A 27,458-nucleotide genomic window follows, 5' to 3' on the forward strand; every position below is an offset into this window, starting at 1 on the left:
AAAAAATAACCAAGGTATAAGTAAATAAAAAAAATATAATAAAAAATGTTTAGCAATTCTTTCCCCCGCCAAATTGCCTGTCACTAAACAAGCTGCTTATGTAAATGTATTGTTCACAAACTTTAACCTTCCCATTGATTCAAATTGTGGCCCTGAATGAAACATGCTTTCATTTAAAGGTCTAGGCATGCAGTTTATTTCATCCAAAAGTGTTACAAACGAAACAAACATATAAATAATCTGTTCGAAACTCCCACACAGGCATTCTTTCTCCTTTTTTTGGTGTAATGACCACAGTCTATGGTAATGACGTGTAAGGTGGGTGATTTTGGTCTCCTCTTCCACTTCTTATTAAAACTAAGGGGAATAGTGTCAGTGAGCGCAATCTTCCACTATTTCATCGTCCACTGCTACGCAATCACGATCTGCAGTAAGACCTCCCTGTCGATAGGCGTCCTAACATGTCGTTGTGCTTCCTTCCAAGGAACCGGGGAAGTACATCCGTCTCACATGTAACCCAAGTGACCTCAGCTTTCAATGCGTGCTCTCTGCATCTAATTCATTGTGAAGCTGCAACACACTATTGTGGTCTATTCATAATTATAATTTAAAGCTTATAGACTTGCGTCATATTTTAAATGGCTACCATCCAGGAGCTGTCTCCAGACTCTGGCCGTGTGGAGACACGACCGCCCGAAGATGAGATCGAGGGAGATGATGAAGATGAAGAGGTACTCGTTTGCTTCTACAATTTTGCCTGACCTCAAGAATATTCTAAAGATATTGGGCAATGTGCAGAACAGAGCTTGTTTGGTGCTGGCATAGTGAATATTTGCTAAGTATTTACCCGGCCAAACTGGCATGAAATGAAGAGCCACACACACACACACACACACACACACACACACACATATATATATATAGTATACACACACACACACATATATATATATATATATATATATATATATATATATATATAGTATACACACACACACATACATAATTTATTATAAATAAATGATAAATTATAGCGTTTGCCCTTTTAATATCAATTTTACCATTTCACATACGCAAAGTATATTATTGCACACTTTCAGTACAACCTTCAGCTCGTGAGGAATTAGCTTTTTCAGTGTGTCCTGAGTTGCCATTTTGGTCTGGTGGTGTGCATTTTAGAGACTTCTCTTTGTTTTTTGATGTAATGCTCCAGCTTTTATTTATTCTCTCACAGCTGGATGAAACCATGTTGGAGAGGTTGTGGGGTCTCACGGAGATGTTTCCAGAATCACTGCGATCTGCAGCTGAAGTATCCGCGCAGTGTTCGCTATCTGTAGCCAAAAAACTTTACAGGTGGGAGTTGACCTTACAATTAAAACAGTCAATTCTACACATAATGATTTTTTAGGGATACGCTTCTTCAGCATATTTTTATCCATATTGTGCTCTCTTGTAGTTTCTCCCGCTCAGCTTTATGGGTCGGCACCACTTCCTTTATGATTCTGGTTCTGCCGGTTGTCTTTGAGACTGAAAGGTTACAGCTGGAACAACAGCAGTTGCAACAGCAGAGACAGGTAAGTTGCAACAAAGTCCTGCATATGAACCTTACTTGTGATATCATACCCTCCTAACTAGGGGTGAGCTCTATGACTGAAATCTTGTATGACAGAATAAGTATTTTTATATCATACATATATATATATATATATATATATATATATATATATATATATATATATATATATATATATATGGTGAATATATCACCTCATCTCATATATCGTAAAATAATGTGACACAAAAAGTTTCCTATCTGCCAAAAACATTTAAACTTTACCTTACACATCCCTTAAAAACCCTTTCTTTCTCATCTCAACTAGTTTGGGATACGTTTATAACACAGTTAGTTGATGAAGGAAGGAGGAGGAGGGAACCAGCGAATGTTCAACAACTTTTATAATCACAAAACACAAAATGAAAGTAAAAGCGGCAGCCCCTGAGAGGGTGGGGCTTTATTCGAACCACTGAGAGGGACCACGATGAGGCTGCTAATGGTCAAGTTCACCCTCGAGCATCTTGACGTGTCCGAATGGTAAAACTAATTTGCTAAAGGTTGTTGACCGGCCATAACAACTGTTATGACACTAGCCGGCATTCATCGACTTTACTGTCGGCATGTTGGCATCCAGCATCTCGTGTAAGTGGTTATTGGAGAAATGAAACAACTTAAATTTCAGAACATCAGTCTAAAATCTTAACACGATTCTTTGTAGTTAGCAAGTTAATTAGTTTTTATTAACCTTCACATTCGTTGAAGTCCCAACTGTGTACACAGATGGGACAGCCGTGGCTGTCAAATGTAGGACTTGGACTAAACCAATTTCATACCGTCTCAAGTTCTTGAAACATTCTTCGGTAAAATGCCTTGTACACAGACGAAAATTCGCCACTTTTCCTCCTTCGAAATGTAGGAATTGGAGCCAGTGAGCTGATTGGTTGTTTTGGTGTAGGGAAAAGGACTTGCGGAGGAGCGCATCCGAAAATGCACCTAACCACCAAATTACGGATTCACTGACAGGTTTCTGGAGAGGAGGGGTAAAAACGATAGCCATGCCCGTGCGTCTTAGCACTAGGAAAAGGAGTCTTTTCGAGGGAGGAGTGAAGTTTCATATTTTCGAAAAAGTTGATGAGGGCACATGAATTAAAAAGAAAAGAAAAGAATGAAGTGCAAAGATACATCATTTTTTAATAAACGCTACAATATTACATAAAAAATAAGAATGTTGATTTCATGGCGACTAAGTATCTTTTCATTGAAATGCCTTTTAATTAATGTGTTTTACGTTTCTTTTTGTTAAAGTGAGAATTAATTTCTCATTTGTTTTGTCATTTTCCTGCTTTTAATAGATTTTGTTGGGTCCAAATGCTGGCATGTCTGGAGGAATGCCTGGAATGATGCCTCCTGCTCCTGGAAAGCTGTGATGATGTATATAATGTAACATCCATGAGTTGTAGAAGAAGGGGAAAGAGAGAGGGAGCAGGAACTGGAGAAAAGAAGAGGCTGTGGTTGGTCAACATCAAGAAGTCATTACCCTGTATAGATTCTGTACAATGGAGATCTTAATGACTTTTTATGAACGTCCTTCTCTCTCTGCCTTTCTCGCAAAAACATTCTACATAGACTGATCTCCAAGCTCTGACCTTTTACTTTTTTATTATAGCTATCTAATAACATGTCTTTCAGAGAGAGACTATGGCGTCTGTTGGGAATATTTTGACTGTGTTTTAGGTGCATTATATTTCTAAGAGTGTTTACGGTGCAATGTTGGCCATTGTAATGCCGGATCAACACTGACGTTGTAGAGAATCTATAACAGCATGTAAAAGATCTGTAATATTTATGAGGGCACGCAAAGCCAATGTTGATTGTGAAATTTTCTCTATCTAAAAATTATGGTTTCTTGTGTTTGGTTCAGAAATGTTCAAAACTTAAGAAAGTGGTTCTCTTCCAACAGTGTCTTTTACAGGTAGAACTAACATCATGCAAAGCTTCTGCAGTGTTATTCCACAGAAAAAAAAGCCATACTGTGTGTAGAATCATTGTGAAATGTTTGAGAAATGTTTCAAAACAATACTTTCAATAGTGAGTGCTCCTGTTTGCTCCACCTGATGGGAATAAAAACAAGTGCGCCTCTGTCCTTTTTTTGTGTATACTTTAAATTATATAGACATAGAAGGGAAGCTGATGTGAGTCTCACTAATTCATGTAAATGTCTCAAATGTCAGTTGGACACTTCAGTGATGATTGAGCAAAATAGCTTAGGTTACCTCAAACTAACATTAAAAATCATTTAACAAGGAATAAAATATTCCCACAGATTATTAGTCAACAAAGTTTTCCTCATAAAATCAATTGTTTAATTCGGAACCGCTTATTACTATTAATATTTCTGCCATAGACAGATATGGTTAATGAGTATGAGTAGTATATTAGTATGCTGTTTCGAGTGTAACCAGAGTGTAACACATTCCTTTTGTTTATTTATTGTTTTTTATTGTAAATTACAAAAAAACAGAAATAGAAAGGTTAACAAATTTCTCATATCATAAAATATAAGCATCAAAAGTGTAACATTCCTTCTCATTTTCCAATAGGTGGAAATGACGCAACAACGAGGATTGACGTCAATTTAAAAGTCCTCTAGATCGTAAAAAAATAAATTAATTATTTACACAGAAATAAAGAAAAGATTTATGATTATTTTACTTTTTGTTTGGGAGAATAAAATAGGATACATGAATTTGAACGTAGAAAAAAATATTTTATAAAATAAAAGGCATGTTAAAACTTTTAAAACAGTTTTAGGTTTAGAGTGAATTCGAAATCAGCTAGGATTTTTTTTACATTTCAGGTTGGTTTGGTAAAATAGAGAAAACAGAACCATTTAGATCTATTATAAGTAGTAGTTGTAGTTTAAAAGCACAACAACAAAAACTTTAATGTGCGTGTGTGGCATTCATGACTATCAGAGCGCGGGAAAAAATGCGGGGCGCGGTAATTCTGAAGTGTCACTCACTCAGCGCGAGATCACCCAAGCAGTTTCTGTCAGCTTTCTCTGAGGAATAAAAATTGAGGTAAAATGTCATTTACATTCAATTTGTTTTGTCAAAAAAGTTATTTCGGGCCCTTATGACGAGGAAAATGACACTATAACTGTTTATGTGACATCCACAGCGAGAATTATGTTCTTTTGAAACAGGCTGCTAACATTTAATACTAACGTTAGCTAATTAAAGTTAAGTGTAGCCGCCACTTTAAAAATATGTATCTAGATAATTACCGAATGACTTTAAACTTTCTTTTTAAATCATCCATAGAATGAAAGTTTTGGAAGAGCAGGCTTTGGAGGATGAGTCCGGGTACCAAGAAGATGAGGTGATTCAAATTAATTTCTATGAGCCAGCCAATACAATTTTAGTCGTGAGGTCTTGAGTTTTATATTAGCCTACATGTTTCAAAATGCTTTTAATGAAAACATACAACTTAAATTAGACATACCCATTTGTCTTTTACTAGTTTGTGTACAGCACAAATTAATGATGAATTTATTTCCTGTAAAACCCCCTTAGGAATCCTTTTTTCAAGACATTGAGCTCTTACAGAAGCATGGCATTGTAAGTAAACTAATGTTATTATGAAAGTTATGAAAATCTCATCATGGCAGTGACTGATTCATAACCCTTTCTCTTAAGAACATGGCTGACATTAAGAAACTGAAGTCTGTGGGAATTTGTACTGTGAAAGGCATCCAGATGACCACACGCCGTGCTCTCTGTAATGTAAAGGGACTGTCTGAGGCTAAAGTGGACAAAATAAAGGAAGCTGCTGGAAAGTTGTTGGTAATTTGATGTGTATTCCCATAATTTGTTGGCATAATACATATTTTTTCAATTTGTATAGAGTTAATCTTAAAGTAAATGTATCCTATTTTTCTTGTAGACATGTGGATTTCAGACAGCATCCGAGTACATTATAAAAAGGAAGCAAGTGTTTCACGTCACAACTGGCAGTTTGGAGTTTGAGTAAGAAATAACATTTTTATAGCTCTAAAATACTGAGCCTTCCCGATAACACGGGGGGAAAAAACTAGATTTCTTGGCCATGATTTAACTAAAATCAAAAATATGGACACAAATTAATAAGTTGTGGGAACAAATTCTTATTTGTGGCCACTACATCTATTTCCCCTCATGTTATGCTAGGGCTCTGTACTAAAACCTAGTTCTACCTGTTGTTTCACACAGGGTTGAACATTTTGTCTGATAGAAGTCATTATTTTACACATTAATGGAGAAATGCTTTATTCATATTTTGTTTAGCAAACTCCTTGGAGGAGGTGTGGAGAGTATGGCCATTACTGAGGCTTTTGGTGGTAGGGTGGTGTTGTGATTATCAACCAGAATTAAATGCATTTTCCCATACATCAGTTCTACCAAAATTACATGTTTTTGTCTTTGTGAATCCTTTCCCGTAACTTCAGAATTCAGAACTGGAAAGACTCAACTCGCTCACACACTGTGTGGTAAGACCAATAATGTATTTAGTCTAAATAGTATATTTCAGAGTTCAAACCATTCATGTCACTCTCTTTCTCCTTATCCCAAGTAACCGCTCAGCTTCCTGGTGAATATGGCTACTCAGGAGGGAAGGTCATCTTCATTGATTCTGAAAACACCTTGTATCATTTCTGCATTTGCTTTCTTTGTGTCAAATGGATCTTTCTATAAGGATACAATATGGAGAATCTCTTTTCTCCTTAATAATTGTGAACTCCAGTCGGCCTGAGAGGCTGAAGGACATAGCTGACAGATTCAATGTGGATCATGAAGCTGTACTGGATAATGTGCTATATGCACGTGCATATACTAGTAAGAACTTCCCAATTTTTTTAAAAGTTGAACTTTTTTACTTAAAGTTTGAAAAGTCGCTTTACTTTAACGGGCTCTTAATAATTTTTTTTCTTTTTTCATTCATAGGCGAGCATCAGATGGAATTATTAGACTTTGTTGCAGCCAAGTTTCATGAGGAAGGAGGTGTTTTCAAGCTTCTGGTAAGTCTGAGAGATAGAAGAAAAAAAACCCTCAATCCTATCATTGTAAACGTTCTGAGATTTATATTTTTAGGAAGCGATTTTGCTTGATCTTATGGCCTTCGATAATTAATTTTTCACAGATAATAGACTCAATCATGGCTCTGTTCCGAGTGGACTTCTCTGGAAGAGGCGAGCTGGCTGAGAGACAGCAGAAGCTTGCACAAATGCTCTCCAGACTGCAGAAGATCTCTGAAGGTCTGTAAAAATCATCTTCTTTTATATAAATGAATGGGAATAAGACACTTCTGGTATAATGGACCTGACATAGAACTTGATAGTAGTCAGTCTTATCTTCAGTGGAGTAAGCTCATGATTGTAACTTGTGAACTTCTTTTTTCTGAACTTCACTTCATCAATAATATCTATCGTTTGTAGAGTACAATGTGGCAGTGTTTGTTACCAACCAGATGACTGCAGATCCAGGGGCTGGAATGACGTAAGTAGGAACACAAAACAAATAGAGCATCACAGTCCCGCCCACAGCTGGTGCGGGAAGTAAGAATTCAATACAATTTCTCCATTGACAGTTGGGGTATAAGCCATATAAACGTAACCTTGCATGGTAGACTTAAAACCAGCTACGGCTGTACTAAGTGATTCTATATGCTCATATAGACCATTTCAAAAGATGTAAACAACACTGGCCCAGAAGCACTTCCTGTTTCAGTTTGTAACCGTTTTCTTTATTTCACATGTAAAGAAAACATCTTAAAGATGTTTGTTTAAATTTTTGATTCAGTTTTAAATGTTCTGTTGTTTGTATTTTATCCCAGCTTTTATGTAGTGTTAAAAAACTGAAACAGGAAGTGCTTCTGGACCAGTGTTGTTTACATCTTGTGAAATGGTCTATAAACACCAAAAGTTCATGGGGGACTAACCTTGTTTTGTTTTAAAGGGGAAATGAAGCGGTGAATCAAGTTTACATGATTTACAAGATGGATTTCCAATATAATCAACAATTATATAAGGAACATTACAAATGTAAACATTTAGAAGAAAAAAAGAAAAAAACTTTGTATCTTTCGCCGCCAGGGCGCCGCCATTGTGCAGGTGACGTCACGGGGTTGGTTGGCTCAAGTTTAACAGGCTCTGGGCATTGAAAATCGCGTCATCAAACTGTGTTTATACCAGTGTTTTGACCGCGAACGACTAATGTTAGGTACAGATATTAGACAAAAAGACGATGTCTCATGTTATATGTTGACAAACTGCACATAGAAACATTGTTCGCGATGTCTGCCGTCAGATATTCCCGTCTCGTCAACACCATGTAAGTTACGTTGCTGTGTAGAACAGTCAGTGGCGGTTTGGGGCGGAGAGCGGGTTTGCAACGCTAACTTACCAGGTGTCAGTGTGGCTGTTGTCCTGCGATGCCCTCCGTGTCAAAGTCCATCTGCTGTCAAGAGGTTGATCTTGAGCATGTGTTGCGCGGTCAATTCTGCATCACCGGCGCGCACGTTTACCATGCTGTGCCGGGAGTTAGACGTGTAGAAGCGGCGATGCTTTCCCTGAAGGATGTCAGAGCGGAGACACTTTTTCCTAGTATATGTAGGCTGTAGCTAACGTTACTAGCACTACCAGTGCGAAAATATGGACGTTTCATTTCCCCTTTAACAAATACGTGCTAACTTACATGTTATTGACGAGACGGGAATATCTGACGGCAGACATCGCAAACAATGTTTCTATGTGCAGTTTGTCAACATATAACATGAGACGTCGTCTTTTTGTCTAATATCTGTACCTAACATTAGTCGTTCGCGGTCAAAACACTGGTATAAACACAGTTTGATGTCGCAATTTTCAATGCCCAGAGCCTGTTAAACTTGAGCCAACCAACCCCGTGACGTCAACTGCACAATGGCGGCGCCCTGGCGGCGAAAGATACAAAGTTTTTCCTTTTTTTCTTGTAAATGTTTACATTTGTAATGTTCCTTATATAATTGTTGATTATATTGGAAATCCATCTTGTAAATCATGTAAACTTGATTCACTGCTTCATTTCCCCTTTAAGATAAATGCCTTTTATTCGCTATGTCTTCGGTAAGTACTTCATTACCCACAATCCTGAACAATCCCACAGTGATGCATCTGATTGGTGGAAGCCGTGTAACTGTCTGGTTAAAGGTCCGTGAAGACTGAAGATCGTGTAATGACGTCGTGCTAGTTCATTGGTCGCACGTCAGAGGCGCCCGTGCCATTGGATGTGCTGTTGCCGGAGCTGCAAATGCGTTTTACATAAGTTTCAGTAAATCGAGGAAAAGGAGTTTTCCTGCACATTCACGATATAAAATTCACTGGAAAAAACTTTCACGTGGCCGTCGTCAGATTTGGAAGTCACTCAAAAGGCTCTTTCGCGGTTGTGGCTTCAGTCGGCTTAAGTGAGGCGCGGTGGTTTATGGGATGAGTAGTTCCTTCGCTCGGAAATGAAAATATGTACACAGTCTTGTACCTTTGACTTTTTGGGGATTTTCTCTTTGTTTTTTTACTCGAAATGAAATGTTGTATGCTTATGAGTTCAGCCGTAGCTGGTTATCCTCAGACATGCTCTTAAACTCTTTAGATACGGATTTTCCAAACTGTCAACGGAAGACATGAGAGGGAAATTTACTTCCGGCACCAAAGCTCTCTCGGGTGTGATGAGTCCCGCCCCTCCGCTTCCGGCTCATGGGACCTTATTTCGGAAAAAATATGAATGGTAGTCAATGGCGAGAGACAACTTATCTTTTTATTCCGTCTGAACTGTGCCCTCAATTACACATATGATGTTTGTCAATTTAAAAGATAATTCTGAAAGTCAAAAACATCGCAGTTTGTCATACAACAGAAGAGTAACTTTTAGTTTTATGTGAAAATCGCTCTATGAACTACATCTCCCGGGAAGAGAAACGAGATCCGCTGCTCGTGTGTGTGGAGTTTGGTACAAAACACTCAGGTAGGACGGCGTAACTTTACGATTATAACATAAGACTGTAGAAACAATGACAGACAGCCTCAGTAAAGTTAGCCTCATTCATTGAGAGAAAATGTGCGCCTTTGGGGTTTGTAGTCTTTGTAATTACGTATTTTCACAGTCTTATACCTCAACGGTTTTACATCAAACTGCGACTTTCTTTAATTTAAAATGTATCTTTTAAATTGACAAACATCATATGTGTAATTCAGGGCATAATTCAAACGAGATCAAAATATTTGTTGTCTCTCGCCATTGACTACCATTCAATATTTTTCCGAAATAAGGTCCCATGGTGGTCGACCGGAAGGGGAGGGAGGGACTTAGGCTCTCTATTGGAAAGGGAATGTTGGGGAATTTTAAGCTGATTATTATGATCTTAGATTTCAAGCAGATCCCAAAAAGCCCATTGGAGGACACATACTGGCGCATGCCTCCACCACACGCATCAGCTTGAGGAAAGGACGTGCTGAGTTGAGAATTGCCAAAATATTTGATAGGTAATTTCAAGAGTATTGATGAATGTTTGTTAATAAAGAATACAACTGTTCATTGTTAGTTCATGCTAGCTCATGTCCATTAAAAATATTAACAGATACAGCTTTTCATTTTAATAATGTATTAGTATTTTACACTTAAAATATATATACATTTTTTAATGGTCAGTTCATATTAACTAATGTAGTTAACTAATGTTTCAATACCTCCTTCCTTATTTTTAAGTGTTATTATTTTCTCTTTTTGTTTCTCAACTAACATAAAATGTTAGTAACATTTTCATGCATTATGTACATTTATTTATAGATTTAGACAGTTATAGTATATGATTATCATTTGATTTAAATGCAACCAAACCTCTGCTTTTCTACAGCCCAGACATGCCAGAAAGCGAGGCTACTTTTGCCATCACCGCTGGAGGAATAGCAGATGCCAAAGACTAAAAATATACACAGAAAGCATGATGCACACATGTCTATATTATGTTCAAGATGGAACCTGTTCAAGTTAACTGATAAACTAGTTTATTTACACATTTATCTATTGTCTATCTGTTATACATTGTATTTTATACATTACACATCTATATTTATAAATTGTATGTTTTTTAATTGTTTATTTATACAATGGAATTTTACTTGTAAATTAAAAGTACATAAAAACGGTTGAATAAAAAGTAGTGCAGAGTGGTCACATTTTTACTGTTCCCGTTTTTTAATATTGCACCATGATGGTGTTACTTTGAAAAGCTGTTGATGTGGCTACTATCACGCACGGTCTCTGCTTTCACAGTCCGCGTTTCTGCACTGACACTACGCGAGTGCGCGCATGCAAGATTCGGGATCAGCTAACTACTAGTAGCTACACGTCCATGGTGTCGCATGAAGAAGACGAGGCGCCCCATGAACCATTTCAGCTCATTTACGAGTTCCCCAATCTATCAATTTACCTGGAATAGATACTGAAAACACAGCAGACTTGGTTGTGTTCAGAACCGCCTTGTGGGTTAAAGCGCAACCCGCTAGAAACGTCAGCTATTCTAGTTAAAGCCACTATGGACTCGAGAGACATAGCCCCTGATTCGTGGGAACAGGAGGACGATGTTGAGGCCACGGCTGATACCGAACTTCAGTCTGCCTTCATCGGGCTCAACGTTAACGCTCCGGAATTCGTACCATCCTTTTTTTCTCAAGGTCCAGCGGAAAACAATACGGCTGATGGTAAACTAACAGCGTTACTAAACCGACTGACAGCAGCATAGATGCTTTCTGACCATAAAAGGGCTTTTAGCTGGAAATGTGTATAACGGGCTAGCCTAACAGATGCCTGCGTTTATTTGAGCGCTATATTTACCTTAGTCGAGTAAAGACATTTTCATTATACATAGTCAGGTGGACGTTTTAATATGTAAATGTTGCGCACTTTAATAAACATATGTCATGACTCATGAACTAAAGGCCGGATAGACTTGCTTAGCCAGTTTGGGAGCCGACTTCACAATCTACTTGTTAAAACTACCATAGACTGGTTAATGATAGCATGACGTACATAACACACTATACGAACTAGCACGCATTTTAAAAAGTTTAATCAGAATTGTATGCTTATTCAAATATTTTACACGCAAATAAATCAACAACACTATGAGAATATGATTAAAATGTTGTATGAGGTGAAGACACAAATTATCGCTATTCTAGGTGTTTTATTTTGCACGGGAGCGGGTCGCACCCTTATGGGTGCTGCGTGTTGGTCACATGACCAGCTGTGTCGTACAACTAATAGACAGATGACCTGCTGATAATATTTGACCCCAGTCTGTTTCAGGTTATTTACTTTATTGTGTAAATGACAAGAAGGCATTTCCACACTAACTTTGAGATAATTGTCTCAAAGTCACGTGAAAGGATCCTGATAGGACACGTACATCACAGAGATGTCTATTTGATGTGTGTGTTTACATCTGGAAGACTATTTGTAGAGTGTTTGCTCATATGCAATACGTCTATAGGACGTTACCTGTCAGATGTCAAATAGACATTTAGAAGATTTCGATGATTTAGAATGTATGTTAAACTAACATCTTAGAGATCTCTATCAGATGTTTAGATGCTTTCCAGATGAAGGGAATCTTTCCAGACATCTTGCAGACGTACGTGTGCTATCTGATCGATGCAATGCCTATATCGTGATATTGATTGGTTCGTGGGATAATTCCCTCCCTAATGAGCAATCATTGTAAAAAATACAAAATAAAATTGTATATAAACTATTTCTTTATATATAATATAAAGTGGGTTTTTTTTAACCAGGAAAATGTTACAACGTTAAGTGTACCTGAGAAATTAATTTACATTTGATTTATATATAAAACAAACAACTGTGAGGACTTTTCCTCCTCATTTCAGAACACCACTGCACGCCACTGATCCAAGTGAAACGGTATTAAAAAAATGTAGGAGGGACTTGATTTTGTCCATTGGTTTTTTTTATTTATTTTGGATTGCTGTGATCTCATGAGTGACAACGTGTCCCGCCCACCCACCAGTAAACGCCTCATCAGAAAAATTATATCATTGGAAGTGGGGAAAAAAAAGTTATTTTGATTGAAATTAAAGAGGGCACATTAATTTACAAATAAGAGGTGTCAATTTTGATTTTGTGGTAAATATAGAGGTGCCAGATTTATTAGTGAGTTAATGTTTTCCAATCATAACCTGAATCTCTCTCCACAGGCACTGATGCAGTGGCAAGCATGGAGATCTCAGAACCAGTGGGTATGTTAATGCTTGTTGGATATCTGTCTACTTTTCTGCTTGGGTTTTGTGTTCTGATCTAGTGTTGCACTTCCACTATTGCTGCTTCATCAGCCATACAGAGGGCAACTTGTTACATCAGCACTCATGTGCTCAAATTACAGGCCTTATTTATCCATTTACATACACCTCCAGCCACAGATACTGATCCAGAGAAGCAGAACTGTCAAAAAAACAATGAATGCGTTTCTCAATATCTGTTGTTGTAGCTCGTTTCTTAGCTTGATTTTAGATTTTGTACATTTTTATGCAGTACAATTATGTTCATTGAAATTAATTTCCTGTCCTCTGCTTAATTCTCTTAATCAATCTATTTTTTTTTTTTTTTGGCTTAAAGAGTGGTTCTCAAACTTTTAAGTATTTATTCTTTGGAACCCAAAATGAGACCGTCTGTGCTGTTTATTCTTTTACATGCATATGTAAAAAGATGTCATACATGTCATGTATCATACAAAAAGTGGTCCATACAACTTTATACATTTTTCAGGTGAAAGGTGATTGGTTGCTCCCACGTGTGGCATTTTTTAATTCGATTGACATGGATAAAGAAAAGCATTTGGCAAATAGATAGAGAAATGGTTTGCCAAATGCTTTAAAAAAAGCGATTTAACATGTGCCCTTTAAAATGACTTATTAAAGTACTTTTTATTGTTTTATTAATCTACGTTTTAAAACATGAATTAAATAAACAATTTTAAATGTCTATTTATTTATACATTTATTTTTTTGTTTATTTATTGTTTTATGGTTTTATTGCAATACATTTAAAAACACGAATTAAATAAACAACTTTAAAAATGTCTATTAATTTGTCCATTTAAAAGTGATTTATTTATGTACATTTTTATGTTTGAATTATTAATTAATTATTAATTATTATTTTTTATTTTTAAGTGGCACTCCTGGTCCTCCATAATAAACTCTGGGGAAAAAAATGTTTTTTTATTATTATTATTATTACTTCATCGGAATGGTATGAAAACTTGGGACAAAACCTCATATTATAAGAGATTGTCATATTAGTTTTGACTTAATCACTTATGAAAAACATTAAAAGAAGACACATTTTTCATCTGCAGTGAAAAATCTCTTAGGTTTGCTTGTGTTCAGAAGGTCCTCCATTGTTTTAAAGGGATACTTTATTACTTTGCTTTATTTTTGGAAATAGGCTCGACAGTCGAGTTTTACCATTTTCGAATCCATTCAGATGATTTTCTGATATTTAGAAGAATATCAGTAACCAGACAGTTTCTGGTCCCATTGACTTCCATAGTCAGAAAAAAAGATATATTATGGAAGTCAATGGGACTATAAACTAAACAGTAAAACTCAACTGTTTAACTTTATCCCTTTAAGAATACATAGCATTTACTTAAAAAAAAATTCTCATGGTCTAGCTTAAAGATTGTTTTACTAAACAGCTGAGCTGACTCAACTGAAATGACACGGCTTTATGATTGAGTGTTAAGACGCATTTTCGTTGACTTGTTTCTATGTTTTCCAGGAACAGTTCATTGTGTTTTAGAAAGATTTAACATTGAATCCTAATGCAAACATGTTGCTGTGACTGTCCCCACAGCTGCGGTGGAGAACGGAGAGACAGATGCCAGCGCAGTGGAGACGTGGGAGCAGAAGGGCGAGCGGGATGAGGAGGAACCAGGAGGTGGATCCCCGGATGACGCTGGATGCTGTAGGGATGAGGAACAGGATGAAATGATGGAGGAGGATGAAGAGATGCCCACTCCCAAGCTGCCTCCTCCTCCACCCGATGCCCCTAAGAAAGAACATGTGAACGTAGTGTTCATAGGACATGTGGGTATGTTAACGTGTTTTTAGTGTCATTTAGTGTTGGAATATACAGTTACGGTTACAATGCATGTCCAAACTATCTTGTTGACGTATACGTACATATTCATTGGGGCGTGTCCTTCTCTGGGAAGTTAAACTGTTTTGTTCACTTTGTTCTGCAGACGGAAAAAAAAATGAACGGGAGTGGTTGGCAAAATTTTTTCTCATATTAAAACTAACATTATAATAATTGCACCAGTTTCTGAATATTGATTGATCTAAGTGTAGACTGCTTAGATAAAGAAATATTCAGAAACAGGTGCAACGAATAAAACGAATACAAATATGTAAATAAAATCATTTTATATGTACAATTTAACAATATACAGTTAGATTAATCACGATTATTCGATTCTAAAATAAAAGTTTTGTGTTTATATAATGTATGTGTATTTATACATGTATTTATACACAATATATATATATATATATATAAACAGACTTTTATTTTAGAATCTATTCTTCTCGATGAATCTATTTGACAGCACTAATAGTTTTAGATATACTGTAAATGGGCCGTTTGTCAGCAGAAGGGATGCTATCGGAGTTTCCAGCGTTGTAAAGTTTGGGTTGCTTATAACGTTCCTCTATGCTAAGTGAGCTAAGTGTATCATCACCCCCCCTAAAAACACATCATTTCCCAGAAAAAAAACATTATGGCAAGTAAAAATTGCATATTGGCCAGCAAGTCAAAACCACTTGCCAGAGTGGCTGGTGAGCAAATGAATAATTTTTATTACTGATTTATTTTTCTTTTGTACAGATGCAGGCAAGTCTACAATTGGTGGACAGATTATGTGAGTGAAGCATGATTCTTTAGAGCAAAGATTTCACTGCTATAACCTTCAGTTAGACATTATGATATTTGATGTGAAAATACATATTTATTGTTTACCATTAAGGTATCTAACTGGTATGGTGGACAAAAGAACGCTGGAGAAATATGAACGGGAGGCAAAAGAGAAGAACAGAGAGACTTGGTAAACAGTTTTATTTCATTTCTTTCAATGCCTTTTCATGGAAATGCAGCATAATATATTACACTTCTGATCAAAAGTCTCTTATCCTGCATTTATTTGATACAGTCAAAATACAGTGAAAACAGTTATATTGTGAAATATTAAAATTAGTTATACAACATTTTTTTTAAATAAATTTTTTAAGCTGTTACTGACACCAGTGGCCGTTAGAGAAACTGCAGCCAGTCTCATGCTCATTCTCAGTGCGCACGCTCGTTGGCCGCATTAGATAAGGCTTTTTTTTCTTTTTCTTTTTTTACTTACGAGGAGTTTCTGTGGTCATCTGGATCCGCAGAGTCCATTTGAAATACTGCTAGCGATTGCTACTACTTATTAAAGGACAACTCCGGCGCAAAATAACGTTGTAACGTTAGTGACAGTCGTAAATCGCGGGCTGTTTATTCCAGTGGATGCAAGTTGCAACTAAAACAATAGGAGGCAATGGCGCAACGCTACCCAGCAACAGCTCAGTAATGGCGCCCCGCTTACTTCCGGTAGTTTCGCCGGATTCGTCTATATACTAGCATTATACTAGCGTTATAGGCTAAACTGTTTTTAGAGATAAAACTATTTACATTCAGCAATCATGAAAACAAATCTCAGATAACGGTTGACTAGGTAGCAATGTGTAATTAGACCAAAGGTTCATTTTGCGCCGGAGTTGTCCTTTAATGGATGCCGAACGGATGTAAGTCCAAGTAGACGAGAACGTGCATGACGTCACATTTTGTGAATTTTCACGCCAATTCGGACCCGACTCCTCCACACACAATTGAGCCTACAGGCTGATAGAGGCAACCGTGGTCATTCTTTCTATTACATTATGGTTGGCTCATAAATTTACAAATGAAGACTCTTATCTTAAAGATTTTTTAAATTAAAAACGTACACATAGTCCCATTAAAATAAAATGTATTCCTTTGATGGCAGAGCTGAATTTACTTCAGTCTTCAGTGTCACGTGGTCCTAGATTTGTTGCTCAAGAAACATTTCATATTATTATCAATGTTGAAAACAGTTGTGCTACTTACATTTTTGTGGACTAATTTTTAAGGATCTTCAGGAAGTTCAACATTTGTTTTGTAACATTATAATTGTCTTTACTGCTACTTTTAGCAGTGATAATAACTATCAATTATTATTTTTTAAAATCTTACTCACCCTAAACTTTTGAATGGCACTGTAGTGTACATCATGTGACAAACATGGATATTGGTTAAAAGGCTTTTTCTAAGATAGGAAATCCTAATGGAATAGTCACTTTAAGTTGTCTATATGAGCTTTTACACATATTCTTGGCTTTTTTGAGTGAAATATTTGTTCTCATGATGCGATCTGGGTTGAAATGACATCTCATTCATGTTTATCCTTGCAGGTATCTTTCCTGGGCTCTAGACACAAACCAAGAGGAAAGAGACAAGGGGAAAACAGTAGAAGTCGGAAGAGCCTACTTTGAGACTGAGAAAAAGCACTTTACTATTCTTGACGCTCCGGGCCATAAAAGCTTTGTGCCCAACATGATTGGGGGGGCATCCCAAGCTGATTTGGCAGTGCTGGTGAGTTCCTCTTGAAATGCCAACAGTCGATTGTATAGCTCTGTAGCTAAGCTGTGCAAGTCTTTGACAAAGACATTTGTCAAATGCTTAAAAAATGGTTCCATAATAATTTTGTAAATGTCTTTTTTTAATTTATAATATGATAAAAATTATTAGACATATTAATATTTTATACAAATGAATTGTAACCTTATTTTGCAATATTGATGTTTTTAAAAAAATGCTGCCTTGGTGAGAATTTAAAAAAATTACAAAAGCATTACCGACCCCAAACTTTTGAATGGTAGTGTACATATAAATAAAAATTAAAAAAATTAAATAATAGGTCTTGACTTTATTTATTGACACCTTTGAAAACATAATTTTCCTTTTCTTTTAGGTCATCTCTGCCAGGAAGGGTGAGTTTGAGACCGGTTTTGAAAAGGGAGGTCAGACGAGAGAGCATGCCATGCTGGCCAAAACCGCTGGAGTCAAACATCTGATAGTCCTCGTCAACAAAATGGACGATCCCACTGTGAACTGGAGTTTGGATAGGTGAATTAAATAGAGTTTGACTTCTATCATTTATATCCTTGGATCTGGTCCTTCTTTTACCTATTACTACACATTTACCCCCACAGATACGAGGAATGTAAAGAGAAGTTAGTGCCATTTCTGAAGAAAGTGGGCTTTAATCCAAAGAAAGACATTCACTTCATGCCCTGCTCCGGAATGACAGGTGCCAACCTGAAGGAAACTTCTGAGTTGTGCCCCTGGTACACGTAAGTTTAACATGTCATTTTTCAGGCTACCGTGAACATATGAAGGTGAAATCCGAGTGACAATTGGCAGTTTACTTCAACGCTGAACTTTTATAGGGGATTGCCTTTCATTCCACATCTGGACAGCCTGACAAACTTCACCAGACCAACTGATGGTCCCATCAGATTGGCTATTGTGGATAAATACAAGGTAAGTGAAAGATGGTATTGATATCTTAAAGGGATAGTTCACTTTGAAATTAATTTTTGGTATGTTTTAGCTTACCTCAAGGGCATCCAAGACGTAGGTGTCTTTGTTTCCACAGTATTTTCAATTTTGATATTTTTAGGTCAAACCGTTCTTGTCTGTCAGTCATATAATGGAGGTCTATGGTCACCACCTCAAGGAGCATGCACAGAGAAGTCCAAATTAAACACGATTTAATGACTCGTAAATGTAAGCACACATTGATGGCCTAAGACACGAAACGGGCGGTTTGTGTGAGAAAACGAACAGTATTTATATCGTTTTTACCTCTTGTAATCACAGTCACGTCCAAGTGATCTGAGGGTGAGGGCGCTTCGATCTGCGCAAGCGCCGGAAGTGATCTCTCGCGGGTGTACGTCACTCATTGATTACACAGAGATTTCAGAAGCGTTATCCTTCACTGTGAAGATCTAAAGATCTATTTAGACTTGCGCAGATCGAAGCGCCCTCGCCCTCAGAGTACTTGGACGTGACTGTGATTACAAGAGGTAAAAACGATATAAATACTGTTGGTTTTCTCACACAAACCGCTCGTTTCGTGTCTTAGGCCATCAAAGTGTACTTACATTTACGAGTCATTAAATCATGTTTAATCTGGACTTCTCTGTGCACGCTCTTTGAGGTGGTGACCATAGACCTCCATTATATGACTGACAGACAAGAACGGTTTGACCGAAAAATATCAAAATTGAAAATACTGTGGAAACAAAGACACCTACATCTTGGATGCCCTTGAGGTAAACTAAAACATATCAAAAATTAATTTCAAAGTGAACTATCCTTTTAACATTTGATGTCAAGTTTACACATTTGCATATGCTCTTCAAAACGGCATCTGTTGTTCTAAAATATAATATTCTGAGTATCTATCAAGAGTGTCTTACTGTTCCAAATACTGCTATTGTCTCAGTTTCTGCTGATGATTTCCAATTATTTAAAGGAATGTTTTGGCAGGAAAGCATCTAGTATAATGGAACGAGGAAATTGTTTTCTCAGCTGTTCTCTTCCCAGTGAGACAAAATGCGGCTGGTATTTTGAAACCAATAAGCTAAACTAAGCCCTGTGTTCAGCACATGTAATGAGATTAAGTTCAAGTTAATTAAAGACATGCTTAGTTTCTGTGCTAGAGCTGGCAGTTACCATCAAATCGAAGTGTCAGTAATTGGATAGAAAACATCTTAAAATATGCTTGACACCCAAATGCTACAAGTCAATTTAGGCATCACAACATTATAATGTGATTGTTATAATGTTATAAAGTAGTGTTATTAAAGTATTCTTGTTTTTTCAAGATGAACTTTAGCTTTAAATCATGGCAGATCAAATATAACAATATATGGAATCGCATTGAATCGTATCTAACATAAAAGTTTGTATGCATACATAAATATATATATATATATATATATATATATATATATCTGTGTATATACATATTGACACATATATGTATATCTCACAAAAGTGAGTACACCCCTCACATTTCAGCAAACATTTTAGTATATCTTCTCACGGGACAATACTATAGAAATGAAACTTGGATATATTTTAGAGTAGTCAATGTGCTGCTTGTATAGCAGTGTATATTTACTGTCCTCAATTAAAATAACTCAACATACAGTCATTCTTTTCAAAATAGCTGGCAACAAAAGTGAGTACACCCTAAGTGAACATTTTAAAATCTGTGTCCAAAGTGTCCATATTTTGTGTGGTTTTCTTGGTACTCCTTACCAGGGTGTCGCCACACATGCTGGACACCATCTGAGCCAAACAAGTTCATCTTAGTCTCATCAGACCACAGGACATGGTTCCAATAATTAATGCTTTTGGACAGGTGCCATGTTAAACATCTAGTGGTCAGTATGAGAAAACTGTACTCTAAGCACAAATTTGAACGGCTCTAATACAAAATACTACAATTTGTATGGTCCTGTCAAGCAGACAAAAACATGAACATGATGAATAGGACATGTGGCTTTGCGTAGTTTAACAATGTACTGCTATTATCACATAGGGTGTACTCACTTTTGTTGCCAGCTATTTTGAAAATAATGGGTGTATGTTGAGTTATTTTTAGAGGACAGTAAATATACACTGCTCTCTAAAACACTCTAAAATACATCCAAGTTTCATTTCTATAGTATTGTCTCTTGAGAGGATATACTAAAATGTTTGCTGAAATGTGAGGGGTGTACAGTACTCACTTTTGTGAGATACTGTATATATGCATACATATGTGTGTGTGTGTGCATTTACATATATTAAATAAATACAAATGTATATACAATATCATATTGCCTATATGACTATGTTTTCAGTGGTGTATATCCATTTTGTGCCGACATGTTTCTACATAGTATCCCTTAACAGACAATCGTGCTTCGTCACTATGTTGTTCTTTGTGCAAAGAGGTAGCTAAAGTCAACAACAAAACACTGACAAAATGATGAACAAGTAACAATAATATTCACAATAATATTTCGTTTTGCTGAATAATTATTATCTTTGTAAAGAAACCTCATTGCTTAACTCTGCTGTGTTGTCGGTTGCAATTCGCAACCTTACCACTAGATGCCGATAAAAATTTCACAGTGTACTTTTAAGATGACCTCTACCATCATTTAACTTTCTCTTAAAGGTCCCCTGACATGGGGTTATTTTATTATTTTATAATGTTTCCTGGGTTGCCCTTATAATGTTAGTATGTTTTTTTAGATAAAAAATAGTCAGAATTTAGAAATTAAAGGCATTTTTCCTAGCCTTCTGCTTTGAACGCTCTGTTAGCTGTGGGATTCAGTAGGGAATCGTAAGAAGTCTTTGAAGTATATAGATTCCCATCACATAAAATGTTGCTGTGATGAGCATTGAGGAGCACATGACAGTCTGTTGATCGCGAGAATGATGATCTTATTGCAACGCAGTTTCTGCACTTTCTCTAATGCTTTCACCAATGTAGACATGATGATGTACATACAGTAGGAGCTGCGTTGTGCAGTGTAACACAGTTTCTGCTCTCTCTAATGCTTTCACCATTGCAGACACGATGATGTACTTACAGTAAGAGCTTCATTGTGCGTCATTGATTTCATAACGAGTTGTCCAGATAAACTTGCGCTGTGTGGAAAGTTTGTTCTTTGATCGCTTTCTGTATTATTTGTTCAGAATTCAAATACGATTATTTTCATCCTACTAAAAGAAACGATGTGAAGTTGATATTTTATTCACTGGCTTGACTTGCTGATGCATAAACAGTATTGAACGACTTTGAGAGAAAGATTACCTGTCTGAACTTGAACAAATAGGCCCCGTCCACACTACTGCGCTTTCGTTTAAAAACGGAGAATTAAAACGAATAAGATCTCCGTCCACACCAGCGTTTTATCTGCGTATTAGAATTAATCTCCTTCCACATTAAAACGACTGAAAACGCGGATCACGTGACCATTCACCAACACTGGGTATACGCGTGACGGTGTAAACAGTGGTTGGCGAATCAGGGAAGGACACGTCATGACTGATAACACCCAATCATAGAGCCGAGAGTCAGCCTCTGCGTCAGCTTTTCTAAACTCCACCGTTTTGTCGGTTTTGTCACGTCCACACTAAGGCCCCGTCCACACTACTGCGTTTTCGTTTAAAAACGGAGAATTAAAACGAAAACGATCTCCGTCCACACTAGCGTTTTACCTGCGTATTAGAATTTATCTCCGTCCACACTAAAACGACTGAAAACGTGGATCACGTGACCATTCACCAACACTGGGCATGCGCGCGCCGGTGTAAACAGTGGTTGGCGAATCAGGGAAAGATACGTCATGACTGATGACACCCAATCATAGAGCCGAGCGTGAGCCTCTGCGTCATCGTTTGTAAACTCCTCCGTTTTGTCTCGTCCACACTAAAACGCCCTCCGGAGTTTCAAAACGCAGCTGCAGCGTTTCTAAACTTCTCCGTTTTAGGTCTTCGTTTTTCCCGTTTTAGTGTGGACGGGAGGTGTTAAACGTAGCAAAAGGTCTCCGTTTTTAAACGAAAACGCAGTAGTGTGGACGGGGCCTAAATCGCCCTCTGGAGATTCAAAACGAAAAACGGAGCTGCATCGTTTCTAAACTTCGTTTTAGGTCTTCGTTTTTCCCGTTTTAGTCTGGACGGGAGGTGCAAACGTAGCAAAAGGTCTCCGTTTTTAAACAAAAACGCAGTAGTGTGGACGGGGCCTTAGGCTGCACATCCGAAATTGTTGCTTGGTAGCTCGATCGATTTATTTTCAGACGTTCATCGAGTTGAGGAAACAGTCGTCAGTGAAATGTTTGGACCATACAAACTTTGGGAGTTGAGTCAGCGCATTTCCAGAGAAAATAAAATTAACCCATTGTTTCTTCAGAGGCTCGGATGAAGGAACTAAAAAATACGTTTGTGTTCATGTGTACATCCGAGCACTGAGCAACTGCCATGCTTCGCTCGTTTGCAAGCCATGATATCTCTCAAGGACACAGTCAAATCTCAAAGCTATTTCTCTAGGAAAAACTAGAATCGCGGCTGCGTGTTCGTACTTCCTGTTCCTAGCCAAATTCTCCGGGCGGGCAAAGCAGAGAAAGGGAAGTAACCTTTCCCCCGTATGACGTCATAACGGGGGAGATAATTCAAGATCAGCGCGTCTGAGCTGCAGAAAAGAGAAAATAGCCAAAGCTCGGTTTACACCGATTGAAAATTCTAGACACGAGGGGACCAAATACAGGTTAGGGCAGTGTTTCCCAACCCTGTTCCTGGCGGCACACCAACACTGCGCGTATTCTTTGTCTCCCTAATCAAACACACCTGATTCAACTCATCAGCTCATTAACCCATCTGATTATGAGCTGATGAGTTGAATCCGGTGTGTTTGATAAGGGAGACAAAGAATACGCGCAGTGTTGGTGTGCCGCCAGGAACAGGGTTGGGAAACACTGGGTTAGGGGAACTCATATTACAACATGACATCATGACTTTTGCGTAAACATACACGCCACTTTCGAGTCAAGTGGCGTGTTATCTCTACGCATTTTGAGCTATCTGCGTGTATCCGCGTGTTTGTGTGTATGTCTACGCCATTAACGTCCGCGTCATTCCGCGTGTCTGTACACAACGTCAAATCTCCAGTCATAAATGCCATTAACCCCAGTGACGGTTAAGTTTAGGGATGGGGTTGAGGTAAGTCATATCTTTTTTTTTCCTAGGATGGTAAGGGAAGAGTCATAAATGCCATTAACCCCAGTGACGGTTAGGTTTAGGGACGGGGTTGAGGTAAGTCATATATTTATATAACGTTAAGTCAACGGCGTTCATAAACACGCTGAAAAGCGATTATGCGTCTTGACAGCACGCCAAATATGGAAATACGAATTGGCGTGTCATACACGTGATCAGTCATGAGATCAGTCTGCATATTAATGTTAAAAAACCTCAGAAAATGTAACTTTCATGTCAGGGGATCTTTAAAGGTGCAGTGTGTGAATTTTAGCAGCATCTAGTGGTTTGATTGCGAATTGCTGGAAAAAAGCCCCACCGATGTTAATACGGGATTTATGTCCCGACTTCCCCTGGCTGGCTGCATCATGTTTTCTCTTCTTTGCCGACGAAGATATCCACTCGCAAAATGATACGTGTGATTCTCCATTTGTTCAAATTTCACTACTTGCAATCGTACTTTGTTACTGTTACTACTACTACTACTACTACTTCATGCGTATTCAACGTTAAGCTTGTGCGTTTAGGGTTACTGTAGAAACATGGCGCTGCAAAATGGCGACTTAAAGGGTTAGTTCACCCAAAAATGAAAATGAAGTCATTAATTACTCACCCCCATGCTGTACCAACCCTGTAAGACCTTCGTTCGTCTTCGGAACACAAATGAAGATATTTTTGATTCAATTTGAGAGCTGTCTCACTAGCACATTGGCTCCTAAGGGACTGCCTCTTGACGGCCCAGAAAGTCAATGAAGAAAATGTTTAAATATCCCAAGTGACTACCGTGGCTCAACTATATGTTTATCAAGCGACGCGAATACTTTTTGTGCGAAAAAACAAACAAAAATAACGAGTTTATTCGACTATTCCTTTTCTTCCTTGTAGGCCAGAAACGAGATTTCCTTAGATTTCCACGACGCATGCTCGAAAACTGATCTGAAGTAGTTGAAAAAGATCGCAATTCTCGCGCATGCGTCGTGGAAATCTATAAGGAAGTCTCGTTTCTGGCCTACAAGGAAGAAAAGGAATAGTCGAATAAACTCGTTATTTTTGTTTGTTTTTTCGCACAAAAAGTATTCTCGTCGCTTGATAAACATATAGTTGAGCCACGGTAGTCACATGGGATATTTAAACATTTTCTTCATTGACTTTCTGGGCCGTCAAGAGGCAGTCCCTTAGGAGCCAATGTGGTAGTTATACAGCTCTCAAAATTAATAAAAAATATCTTCATTTGTGTTCCGAAGACGAACGAAGGTCTTACGGGGTTGGTACAGCATGAGGGTGAGTTATTAATGACTTAATTTTCATTTTTGGGTGAACTAACCCTTTAACATGTAAGGTGACCCACGGTGTATGTAGATAGAAATGGCTCATTCTACGATAATAAAAACATAACGGTTCATTTTGTAAGGTCCTTATACACCACTCAAAACATAGATATGTTTATTATAATGGATTTCTGAAAACAGATACTCATACATTTTGCAAATTACACCTTTAAAGTTAATCTAAATTTAAAAAAGGAGGCATGAATAAATATCAAAAAATATGTTTTTAAAAATCTCTAAAAGCAGCTGCTTTATTATCTCTCGTGCAGGACATGGGCACCGTGGTGCTTGGAAAACTGGAGTCTGGGTGTATCGGGAAAGCACAACAACTTATTATGATGCCAAATCGGGTAAGACTGCACAACACAAAAACGCATATCCTTCTTGTTTTGTTAGTTACAAATACAATATGTTTTTATCGTAACCATTATGAATTTACCCAGTCAGCAGTCAGCGTCTAAAACACGGTTTGTTCTCATTTCCCAGAACACGGTGGAGGTGTTGAGTCTTCTCTCCGATGATGTGGAGACGGAGTACGCCTCTCCTGGCGAAAACCTGAAGCTCCGGCTCAAAGGCATCGAGGAGGAAGAGATTCTCCCAGGATTTATCCTATGCAATGCTGAGAACCTCTGTCACTCAGGACGCACTTTTGATGCCCAGGTAATGACTCCTCCTCTGACGGTAAAGATTATGAATACTACCTCACATTTTAGAAGATCTAATAGCTTTTTTCTTTGTTCCTCTTCCTACAGATTGTCATTATTGAACACAAATCCATTATATGCCCAGGTTACAATGCAGTACTACACATACATACCTGCATAGAAGAAGTACAGATAACAGTAAGTTATTTTGTAAAATGTCAAATCTCCACCTAGCCTAGTAGCATAAAATATTGAACTATCATGTTCCTCAAAAACCTCTACGAATAGGCATTAATCTGTCTGGTGGACAAGAAGACAGGAGAAAAGAGCAAGACTCGCCCACGCTTTGTCAAACAAGACCAAGTATGCATCGCCCGTCTCAGGGCTGCAGGAACTATCTGCTTAGAGACTTTTAAAGACTTCCCTCAGATGGGACGTTTCACCTTGAGAGATGAGGGTAATATATCAAGAAAATATAACATGACAAATCAAATACAATAATCCCTGAACGCTAAAATGAAGATGTCATTCGTTTTTTTAGGTAAAACAATCGCAATTGGCAAGGTGCTGAAGTTGGTACCTGAGAAGGACTAAATGCGGATCGAAGGACTTCCGTGGTGCACTCTAGGATTGAGGAGGATGCAGTGGTGTGTGCCTGCCAGATGTCCTCCAAACTGCTCCATCTTCCCACTGTGGATCAGTCTAAGAAAATTAGTTTGGGAAAAGGACATTATCAAAGTGACACAATCAATTTTTAGGGAGAACATTAATATAGAAAGACAAGCTCAGTGTGACAGCTTTCTCATATTGAGAGCTCAGCTATGCCACTCATGTAGCCCAATTTTTAGAGCCAGTTTCTTTCAACTGTTACATATTCAATATTAAAGTGGATGCAAATTTCTTTTAAGGCACTGGCCTTTTAATTTCATGTTAAAATACAGATGACTTACTGAGGAAGTCTTGGTGTCATCTCTTCGAGAGGTGCCTCTTTTTGATGCTGTTCAAACATAACATTCAGATCATTTCCCCCCCCACACATGAAAGCAGGGTCTCTGATCGCATATCACTTTATTGCAACATCATCTGGATAGTTACTGTTTCATTATGGCATGACAGGGTCAGAGCTTGCCAGTACCATTGCTCTTTACCTGGAAAGCCCTGCAAGAGTCGTAATTGTCAAGATCCGGTCATGCAAGAGGCCTTGTCCTTCAAATAAAATGACACTTATGTAGAGATGATATCATGCACCAGATGAGCAGATTAATTTGTTTACTGTGATGTCATTACATAACAAATCACAAATACACCCATGTGGTTAAGAAAAGAACATGTCACATCAGCTGGTGTAAATTCTGTACACATCAAACTTCCAAAATAATAAAACACTAAAATGACTTTAAAAGAAAGTGTTTTTTTTGTGTGTGTTTATATAGTGTACAATATCCTGGAACTCACATTGTAGTTTACAAATTCTGCATTATTCTGCTAATGCAATATGGTCAATGGACCTTTTTCACTGATGTAAGTTAACACTATATATATTTTTTTTATTTAAACAACAAAACGATAGAGCAAGGGGAGCAAAGACCACACACACACACACACACACACACTTTTTCTTTTGCTATTTGAACAAATGGGAACTCAAATATATATTTAATGTAGTCTCTCATTCACCACTATAGAAGTTTACCCAACTATGTTGACTTCGGCTTCTGAGAAACCCAGAAAAGTGAAAAATGTCAATGGTTTAATTAAAGCAGATAAGAAAGCAGGATGGCCAAATGGGAATTATGTGCCACTGTTTCATTAATAATGGTATTTTATTATGGCTTAAGCTTATTTATAGTCCATTTTATAATGTATATATTTAGAAAATTATAAACGTTAACAAGAAATGGAGAATTTGAGGAAT

The 27,458-nt window shown here is 37.5% G+C and overlaps 3 protein-coding genes across 4 annotated transcripts; all 3 read left to right on the plus strand.

The window, feature by feature from the left end:
* Positions 1–442: 442 nt before the first annotated feature.
* On the plus strand, positions 443–3,698 carry tomm22 (translocase of outer mitochondrial membrane 22 homolog (yeast)). The gene is made up of 4 exons (XM_039685489.2): positions 443–731; positions 1,235–1,353; positions 1,457–1,574; positions 2,908–3,698. The coding sequence occupies exons 1-4, from the start codon at positions 639–641 to the stop codon at positions 2,980–2,982; spliced, it is 405 nt and encodes a 134-aa protein (XP_039541423.1). The 5' UTR covers positions 443–638; the 3' UTR covers positions 2,983–3,698.
* Positions 3,699–4,417: 719 nt separating this feature from the next.
* Positions 4,418–10,807, plus strand: dmc1 (DNA meiotic recombinase 1). Of its 2 annotated transcripts, none has more exons than XM_089121833.1 (14): positions 4,418–4,639; positions 4,877–4,936; positions 5,131–5,175; positions 5,254–5,400; positions 5,501–5,583; positions 5,881–5,933; positions 6,042–6,083; positions 6,167–6,239; positions 6,338–6,429; positions 6,538–6,611; positions 6,734–6,848; positions 7,029–7,089; positions 9,990–10,106; positions 10,478–10,807. In XM_089121833.1, the coding sequence occupies exons 2-14, from the start codon at positions 4,880–4,882 to the stop codon at positions 10,545–10,547; spliced, it is 1,029 nt and encodes a 342-aa protein (XP_088977959.1). In that variant the 5' UTR covers positions 4,418–4,639; positions 4,877–4,879; the 3' UTR covers positions 10,548–10,807. The 2 variants fall into 2 exon arrangements, with proteins under 2 accessions (XP_088977959.1, XP_088977958.1); XM_089121832.1 differs by having other exon boundaries at positions 4,419–4,635; positions 4,879–4,936.
* Positions 10,808–10,931: 124 nt separating this feature from the next.
* Positions 10,932–26,949, plus strand: gspt1 (G1 to S phase transition 1). Its single transcript, XM_039685436.2, has 14 exons — positions 10,932–11,324; positions 12,840–12,881; positions 14,500–14,736; positions 15,532–15,565; positions 15,671–15,748; positions 17,163–17,343; positions 17,723–17,877; positions 17,964–18,104; positions 18,201–18,294; positions 25,169–25,249; positions 25,386–25,559; positions 25,652–25,741; positions 25,832–26,000; positions 26,085–26,949. The coding sequence occupies exons 1-14, from the start codon at positions 11,159–11,161 to the stop codon at positions 26,135–26,137; spliced, it is 1,695 nt and encodes a 564-aa protein (XP_039541370.2). The 5' UTR covers positions 10,932–11,158; the 3' UTR covers positions 26,138–26,949.
* The last annotated feature ends 509 nt before the right edge of the window (positions 26,950–27,458 follow it).

The sequence above is a fragment of the Pimephales promelas genome, chromosome 17 (assembly GCF_988280905.1).
Source record: "Pimephales promelas chromosome 17, fPimPro1.hap1.1, whole genome shotgun sequence".
Classification (NCBI taxonomy): domain Eukaryota; kingdom Metazoa; phylum Chordata; class Actinopteri; order Cypriniformes; family Leuciscidae; genus Pimephales; species Pimephales promelas.